Source organism: Cucurbita moschata, unplaced genomic scaffold, assembly GCF_002738365.1.
Source record: "Cucurbita moschata cultivar Rifu unplaced genomic scaffold, Cmos_1.0 Cmo_Scf00022, whole genome shotgun sequence".
NCBI classification, from domain to species: domain Eukaryota; kingdom Viridiplantae; phylum Streptophyta; class Magnoliopsida; order Cucurbitales; family Cucurbitaceae; genus Cucurbita; species Cucurbita moschata.
Genome location: NW_019268538.1, coordinates 1,177,825 through 1,186,028, shown reverse-complemented (window position 1 = coordinate 1,186,028; position 8,204 = coordinate 1,177,825). Strand labels below are relative to the sequence as shown.

Sequence of the window (8,204 nt, the reverse complement as noted above, 5' to 3'; positions counted from 1 at the left end):
AAAAAAAAAAAAAAAAAAAAACTTATTTTTCCTTTATAAAATTTTAAAATTACAAATTAACTCATAATTATGTTTCCTTATTTTATTAAAATAAAACTATATTAATTTTAAATCAATTTTTTTGTATATTGGCCAAATTATTATTATTTAAATAATCAAGTATTAAGTCCAGACAGAATGGACTTTTTTCCATGAAACGACAAATTAATAAAATAACAAAATTCTTTAAACAATTTCAATTCAATATAAATCAAGTATTAATTTCATTGTTTCTTAGCAATATTTAAATAATTTGGTAAACCAAATTTTGGCACGTGTAATTTTAATATAGCTTCCATCACCATTACAAAAATAAATAATAATAATATTAAAAAATAGATTTGAACTTTGGACCTTAAAAAAACAAAAAAATACTGTTAACTTAAACTTTTAATGTACAAAACTAACAACCATATTTTTCAACTTTATCAAATAATTTTACCTCACCAAGTAAAAATTATAAACGGGAGCTCGATTCCCATGAATTCTCCACGGAAAATCCCTTCTAGCAATCTCCAAGGTTGAGATAGGAGGTGGATGGGGACGGAAATGGAGGAGGGTTCCCTACACCTGTCTCTCGCCTCATAAATATCTGTAATTAATTGTAATAACCAAAATTTAGACTAAAAAACCCTTTATCTTTTGAAAAAAATATTAATTGGGTCGGAAATTAAAATATTATAAACCAATGTGCAATTAAATATCAAGAAGAAAAGAATCTTTTTGATAATCTTTAGTTTAGAAAAAAAGAACATTAGGCTTGACATTAATTAATATATGCATCTTAATGTCAAAGTGTATTATATATATTATATATATATATATATAGAGGATGGGACATTTGAAAATAATTGAAGGTCTTTAGATAAGGTACAAAAATAAGTATTTAAATGAGAGGATGGGACAATAATTGTGATCAACAAATTAAAATTTGGGTCTTTTTATAATATGTCAATATCAAAAGTCTTTGAGTCCTTGATGAGAACAAAACCCATTATATATATATATATATATATATATATATATGTGAATATGTTCATGTGATACTACCTACCACATGAAATGCATTTCATATTTAAATTAAGGTTGAAATTAATTTTTAAAGTTTTATTAAATGCGTCATTTTAATTAAGGTGATTTAAAATGGTTTTATTTGAATAATAAAACTTCGATAAATAAATTGTTATTCTTCTTTTATGAATTTATAGCAAATTTAAAAGAATTTAAATAATTTTTCAGAATGTGTTTATTATAGTTTTAATTTTTTTATTTATTATAGTTTCTACCTCTTAGAAAAACATCTAAATTTTACTCGAATTCATTTATTTTGTATAGTTTTAAATTTTAAAATAAATATATATATATAGAATAGAAATTTGTAGGTAAAAATAATATTTATGAATTTATTTATTTATTATTTAAGAAAATGGGTAAAAGAAAGAATTGGTATTATTAAAACCTAAAGTCGCCAAGATGGACGGCTCAAAATCATTGATTTAGTTTGACATTTGGAAGCCTACTAAAATTTTAATCCATAATTATTGGAATTTATTCTTTTTATTTTATTTTATTTCATTTTATTTTAATGTGAGTTTTGGCTGAGAATTTTGTTAATATTGGTAACAGAGCAAGAAGCAATTCCTTTAAATACTAAACCTTCATTGTTCCCAAAGCCCCACCAGATTCAAAATAATGGGACGTGAAACGGCGTCGCATAAGGCAAACCCGAAGCACAGAAAGGGCTTATGGTCGCCGGAGGAAGACCAGAGGCTCAGAAACTTCATCCTCAACCATGGCCATGCCTGTTGGAGCTCTGTTCCTCTCAAGGCCGGTGAGTTTTTTTTTTTTTTTTTTTTTTTTAATTATTATTTTTTGAAATTGAAATTAAAATTTTATATATTACAATAGGGCTGGAAAGAAATGGGAAGAGCTGTCGATTGAGATGGATCAATTACCTAAGGCCGGGTCTTAAAAGAGGGACCTTTTCCCAGCAAGAACAGGACACGATTATTTCCCTTCATCATATGCTCGGAAACAAGTAAGAAAATTAATGAACTGGGTTGTCGACGTCGGTCGTTGAGATGATAATTGATGTCTTATTTTTGTGTTTTCAATACCAGATGGTCTCAGATAGCGCAACATTTACCGGGAAGAACGGATAACGAAGTGAAAAACTTGTGGCATTCTTACCTGAAGAAGAGAGTGGAAAAACAAGGTTGTTCAGCTCATTCCACAGCTTCAACTACCTCGGACTCAGCAGATTCTTCAATTACAGCTCAGTCCATGGAGTCTCCCAAGCCTAAGCTGTTGTTCGCCGAGTGGCTCGCCGGCGCCGGAACTGGGTTTGGTCAGAGCTTTAGCTCCGTTCATGAGGGCACCGGTGATTTAAATGGAACCCATTTGGAGGGTGGGGGCTTGGGATCGGAGATTCAGAATAATAATGGGTTCATGATGGATTCTCATATGAAGTTTGAGGATCAGATTTGTAATGGGAATTATGATTGTGTTGATCAACTTCTTCACTTTGGGAATGGTTTTATGTAAATGTTTGAGCTTGGACATATTTTAATGCAAGTAAATATTGGTTTAACCCTTTTTCGATCGATCGGGTTCATTTTAAAATCTTCGACCGATCCGGTTCATTACTCAAGAGTCAACCCTGTCAGTCCATAGATACAAATATAATAAGGCTAGCATAAAACTACTCACCGTTTATCATTTATTTATTTTTCATTTATGCTTTTTAAGAAAAGGTATATATATATATATAATGTAATTAATAAAGAAAATTGGTAAGATTTTTTAAAAATATATTATTAAAATTAGTGTGTATATTATTGAATAGAATGTAAAAATGGTAATATTTGTATAAATTGGCGTATATGTTATTTTAGGTAATATTAATTATTATCCTATCAAAACGTATTTAAACCCTAATTATAAAACTTATAACACACTTCACAACAAACCCAAAGCCATGTTTTTCAACGTACTTTTTGGTACTATCTGTAACTTCATCCATAGTTTTCACCTTTTTTTTTGGTACTCTTTTTGTAACGATGAGCGATGCATCAGTCAATTATAGCTGAGTTATGCTCGTTTTGGTAATCTCTCCAACATCCAAGAATTCCTAACAAATATAATGGTGGCTACAATGGCAATGGAATTTTGGTAATCAACTTATTGTAAGATGTTTATTGAACAAAAATAGAGAATAAATCAAGTCTTTACCACACCTATAATATCATCATCATCATCCTACATATAACTCGATTTGATTTATCTGTGAAACGAGATTACTGAAACATGAGTACACGTACATTGTTCTCTTCTCGTATATCGGTTGGTACGGGGCATCTGTGTGGTATGCAAAATCTTATTTAACATTGGCAGCAGCAGGGGTTTCTTCAGCTTTATCAGCTCGAGATTCCGAGGGGCGTTCTTCTTCAGCAGGTTTGCTAACTTCAGCAGTGCTTGATTCTGCAGGTTCGACCACGACAGGTGCAGCATCGCCACCTTCGGCAACTGGCTTCTTGACTGTCCCAACTTTGACGTATTTGCTCATGAATTTGTATTCCCAGTCCTGCAAGGCGTCAAGTTCGAACGGACCGAGACCAGAGATATCCCCAGTCAGATCTTTCTCTTCAAAAGACATTTTTGCAAGAGCTCTGCTTGCATCCTTTCCAGCAAAAAGGGCATAGGGTCCCCCAGGTCCATAGAACATCCTAAAAGAAAGAATGGGTTAGAAGATAAATTGAAACAACAAAACGGCATGATTGAGAGAAATACAGAAAATGAAAATGAACTATACAAATGCAGTACTCCAAGACGCTGCAACGAATCGGATAATCACTTCTACAGCCTCGGTGTAGTATAGTAAATCGTACATAATGAGAAAGAAACCACCATGGAAACAGATAGCCACTGAATATCCATGAAACAAGGGCCTGTTTTTATTAAGCTTTTGGAAAAGCAACTTTCTGCTTTTTAGCACATTGTGTTCTGTTCAACTTATTCTCTCTTTGAAATCATGAGCACGTATAAACATTCCCCAACAAATGAAAGGATAATTGGCCTCGGGCCCGTTACAAACACACCCAGAATAGCCCTTAAACTGTGATTGAATGCAAAAGCAACAGTCGAAAACAAATATTTTCAAAGCTAGATACATAGAAAATTACAGTTATAAGAAGGAAAAAAGAAACAGCAAAGTTCAAATTCAGAAGAAGAACATGTTCAAACTCATCAATCTACTTGGAGAGGTTTTCTGCACCACCATAATAGTGATAAAAAGTTTGGATTGAAGAACAGAAACAACAAAAATGAAGATGTTTCCTAGTTGGTTTTCAGAACTATGATCTGACAAGCATAGAACACTATAAAAGATAAGAGCCTAAGCAGTTCAGTACAAGAATTCACAACATCTATCGAAATCAAATCGACCACCAAGAAAGAAGCACAAAGTGTACAAAAACTATCAATTCTTATTTCACAGTAATTTGCATCAAATGGACAATGGAGAACAGCAAGGAAAAGAAAACGAATTGGAAATAGCCTAAAAATCTTCGATAGCGGTTCAATACAGCAGGATCAAATTTCAGAAAACAGTAGAAATTTGTACGAAAGTAGAGCTGTATTGGTAAAAACCAAAGCATCAGATTAATTAAACCTAAAACCTGCTGACCTACAACTCATTCCACATACCATCACAGAATTCAACAAACACGTTGACTCAAAAACAAACTGAAACCGAATCAAAACTAATCACGATTATCCAAACACTAATACTCAAAACAGAGAAAAAAATTTTGGAAAAAAAAAAAAAAAAAAAAACCTCAACAGACCTGCTCTGAGAAACATCATAGATCTGGCCCTTGATAGCCATAAGCAGAGGCTTCTCAGAATCGGAACCATCGTATTGCTTCAACTCCTCCTCGGAAATCTCACCGACTTGGACAGGCGGAGGGAGAGGCTGGAGCTGCTCCCCCAAGTCCCTAGTGTGGGTTCTGTTGTCGGAGGGAGCGAATAAACTGGAAATGAGAAAGTAAAAGGCAAGGCCAAAAGCGACGGCAGTGAAGAAGGTCGACGGAGATAGGCCTGTGTATGCCACGATTGCCTCCTTCAACGTCTCCCAGACTTGCAGAGCCATGGCGGAGAGATAGAGGAGAAAGAGAGAGAGTGAGGAGGATGAGAGAGGAAAAGGGTAGCCGCTTTAATCCAAGTGATTAATCATTCTTCCCGCATCTTAATTAGTAATTAGTTACTTATAATTATATAATTTAAACTTATTAGTAATGGTAATTATATCAATTAAATTTATTTTAACATTAACTCACAGTTAAATATTCAGCAAAATGTGATAATGAACCAACCTAAGGGAAAGCTCTGATACCAAATGATAGGAGATTAGTATAGGTGAAATTTTTTTTCAGATTACCTCATATTTAAGACAAAAATACTTGTTTGAAATTTGAGTCACTCCATAAGTAAGATTGGTCAACTTCAGTGGAAACTACCAAGCTGGAGAACGGTAGGGACAAAGGAAATTTTCGGTGGAGTAGTGAAATGCATAGAGATTAGAAAGAACACCAAGGGCGAAAGCATTCTACTGGGCCGACACTGCCACTGAGAGACGAAAGCTAGGGGAGTGAATGAGGTTAGATAACCTAGTAGTCTTACCCGTAAACGATGGATACTAGGTGCTGTGCGTATCGACCCGTACAATACTGTAGCTAACGCGTTAAATGTCTTGCCTGGGGAGTAAATGATTCTAAACTACATATAACTGCAAACAAACTTAAATTTATAGTCTCGCCATGCCAGCCATCCTTCAGACATTTTTATAATTTAGATCACTTTACTTAATTATAATTTGAATGTTTATGTATATTTGGTCTATAGAAAAAAAAAATATAAATTTAATTTTTAAAATTTTAAAGTTTTTTTTTTTTTTAAACACAAATTTAACACTTATACTATGAATGGAAATTTAAAGTTAAATACGAAATTGAAAGTTAAACTAATTTAAGTATAAAGTCTAAGCTTAGAGATTGAAGAGATGTTGTATAGTGATTGAAAACTGGGTAAGGTCGAGTCAGGATGATCGAGAAATTTCATAGAGAGCAAATGCAAATTCTTCATTCCTTCTTCTCCTGAACCAACTCCTACTCGGCCTTCGCAAAAATTAGAATCCACATACCCTTTCTAATTCCTTCGATCGAGCAAGTTTTCGCTGTGCATAATCGTTGAGGGCGCCGTCATGTTTTTTGAGATACTCTGTGGTTTCATAGCGTTTAGATTGCTCAGACGATTCTTTGGTCAAAGAGATGAATTGGAGATCGAGACCTCTGATTCTAATGCCCTATTCGCCGTTGCTTCGAGGTATATTCTCATCAAAGCATTTCTGCTTTGCTCAGGAAGAAGGTTGTGATCTAATGCTGATTTTTGTGTTTTTAATTTTAATTTTGGCAGATTAGAAAAGATTTATAGTGGAAAGATTTTTGTGGGACTTCGAATTCCAGATGCTGACACTGGCTTGCGACAGAGTATTGATATGGTGCTTGTAACCAAAGGGTAGATTTCTCACTTACCAAATCTTATTTGTTATCTTTTAACGATCTTGATCGAGAATTTGAGATTTGTACAATTTCTTAGTTCGCTCTCATAATTTACAGAGAGTGAGGTTATGAATATGTATACACCGCAATGCTACTTCAGCTAAAAGAACGATGCACGTAGAGAAGTAATTTGTAACTGACTCTAGAACAGGGAGGGAGACTAATGAGGGTAACGAGAGGGGAGACGAATGAGAGAGCATGAGGGGCAAGAACATTACTCAATTCTTTGTTTTTTTTTGGGGAGAAAATCAATTTTACGTCTAAACGTGGCATGATGTATCAATTTTAGGGATACTAAGTGTAATACTAATTTGAGTGGAAAAATAGAACAGTGGCTGCTACCATTGCACTTGTCACATTTGGTATTCTTCTTTAATGCTGAGAACAGTATATTAAATGTCAACTCGCTTAGAAACATATTGCATGATGTTTGTTAATTCTGGCCTTTTCTTTTTGCCATCATTGCTTATGCTTTCATTGATGTAAATTCATACAGGGAAGCAGTGGTGGTATTGGTAAAAAATCTTTCAGGTTTTGTTTCTGTGAGTGCTGATGGCAGCTGGATCTGTGAAGGCGACGGTAGACAAAAGTCAGAGATTCTGCCTGATCCGGTAAGTTTCTTTCATTTAGCCAAAGCTTATCGCTCATCTTAACATTTCTCTTTGTGGGCTAGTTGACTTTATGCTCCATCTACAATTTTTTTAATCTATTTTGAGAGTGCCTTTTGTTCGATTACACCTTGAAGATGAGATTTGTTCTTGGGGTTGGTAATGTTTTGTGAGATTCCACATCGGTTGGAGAGGGGAATGAATCATTTTTTATAAGGGTGTGGAAACCTCTCTCTAATAGACCGTTTTAAAACTGTGAGGCCGACGACGATACGTAACAGGCTAAAGCGGACAATATTTACTAATAGTGGGCATGACTGTTACATGTTTATACCATTAGAGTTAGATTACAGAAATACTATTAAGATACTAAAGATCCATTAGTTAATAGATAAAGAGTGGTAGAAGAGTTTTCTTTAGCGAGAGATGTTTATTAATAGAGTTAGTTTATTTCGATCCTTACTGATTTTTTATCAAGAAGTTTGCCGTTTGAGAAGGTAAGACTTTACCTTCCTTTTTTTTCTTTCTAAAAATTGAGTGGGTATGAGGGGATATCAGGTTTTTCTACTACCCCACACTTCTTTATTGTAGTAAACCGTCCAAAGCTTTTGAGCTTGTGGTGCTGGAAATAATCAAATAAGCCTAGGAACAAGTCGTGTGCCCTGTACCTTTTGAAGGGGAGAAAAAAGGTGAATTCTCTAGATGCTATAAGAGCTCGTCTTTTGAAATTTTGGTTGGACAGAAATACTTCCCTTTTCTGTGAATGATTTTGGAGAGAAAAACTGTGGTACTTTTTAATGGAGCTCTCTTTCTAACCATTTTTTTTTAATTATTCCTTTTTAGTTGTTTGTCCTTTTTGTATCTTTGATTACTAGTGGAAGCTTCTTCTTATGAATCTCCGAAAGTTTCCAAATTAAAAAAAAAAAAAAAAAAAAAAAAA

The 8,204-nt window shown here is 33.9% G+C and overlaps 3 protein-coding genes across 4 annotated transcripts in view; 2 read left to right on the top strand and 1 right to left on the bottom strand.

The window, feature by feature from the left end:
* The first annotated feature begins 1,720 nt into the window (after nt 1-1,720).
* On the top strand, nt 1,721-2,583 carry LOC111459729 (transcription factor LAF1-like). The gene is made up of 3 exons (XM_023102755.1): nt 1,721-1,870; nt 1,948-2,077; nt 2,160-2,583. Exons 1-3 carry the CDS (start codon nt 1,732-1,734, stop codon nt 2,581-2,583), a joined length of 693 nt encoding a protein of 230 aa, XP_022958523.1. The 5' UTR covers nt 1,721-1,731.
* Nucleotides 2,584-3,194: 611 nt separating this feature from the next.
* Nucleotides 3,195-5,280, bottom strand: LOC111459181 (membrane steroid-binding protein 1-like). Of its 2 annotated transcripts, XM_023101956.1 has the most exons (3): nt 4,884-5,280; nt 3,549-3,764; nt 3,195-3,509 (listed from the first exon to the last, which is right to left on the bottom strand). In XM_023101956.1, exons 1-3 carry the CDS (start codon nt 5,186-5,188, stop codon nt 3,416-3,418), a joined length of 615 nt encoding a protein of 204 aa, XP_022957724.1. In that variant the 5' UTR covers nt 5,189-5,280; the 3' UTR covers nt 3,195-3,415. The 2 variants fall into 2 exon arrangements, with proteins under 2 accessions (XP_022957724.1, XP_022957722.1); XM_023101954.1 differs by having other exon boundaries at nt 3,195-3,764.
* Nucleotides 5,281-6,083: 803 nt separating this feature from the next.
* LOC111459180 overlaps nt 6,084-8,204 on the top strand; it is a 5,780-nt gene continuing 3,659 nt past the window's right edge. The window contains exons 1-3 of the mRNA XM_023101953.1: nt 6,084-6,420; nt 6,511-6,612; nt 7,153-7,267. Coding sequence (XP_022957721.1) covers nt 6,299-6,420; nt 6,511-6,612; nt 7,153-7,267 — 339 coding nt within the window. The 5' untranslated portion in view covers nt 6,084-6,298. The remainder of the gene's footprint in view (nt 6,421-6,510; nt 6,613-7,152; nt 7,268-8,204) is intronic.

What these genes read in the sequence shown, in the direction of transcription:
- LOC111459181 (XM_023101954.1), bottom strand. Translation starts at nt 5,188, where the DNA reads ATGGCTCTGCAAGTCTGGGAGACGTTGAAGGAGGCAATCGTGGCATAC. An exon ending in TATGATGTTTCTCAGAGCAG is followed by an intron (nt 3,765 to 4,883) that starts GTCTGTTGAGGT and finishes TCTTTCTTTTAG; the next exon opens with GATGTTCTATGGACCTGGGG.
- LOC111459729 (XM_023102755.1), top strand. Translation starts at nt 1,732, where the DNA reads ATGGGACGTGAAACGGCGTCGCATAAGGCAAACCCGAAGCACAGAAAG. An exon ending in CTCTGTTCCTCTCAAGGCCG is followed by an intron (nt 1,871 to 1,947) that starts GTGAGTTTTTTT and finishes ATATTACAATAG; the next exon opens with GGCTGGAAAGAAATGGGAAG. An exon ending in CATCATATGCTCGGAAACAA is followed by an intron (nt 2,078 to 2,159) that starts GTAAGAAAATTA and finishes TTTCAATACCAG; the next exon opens with ATGGTCTCAGATAGCGCAAC.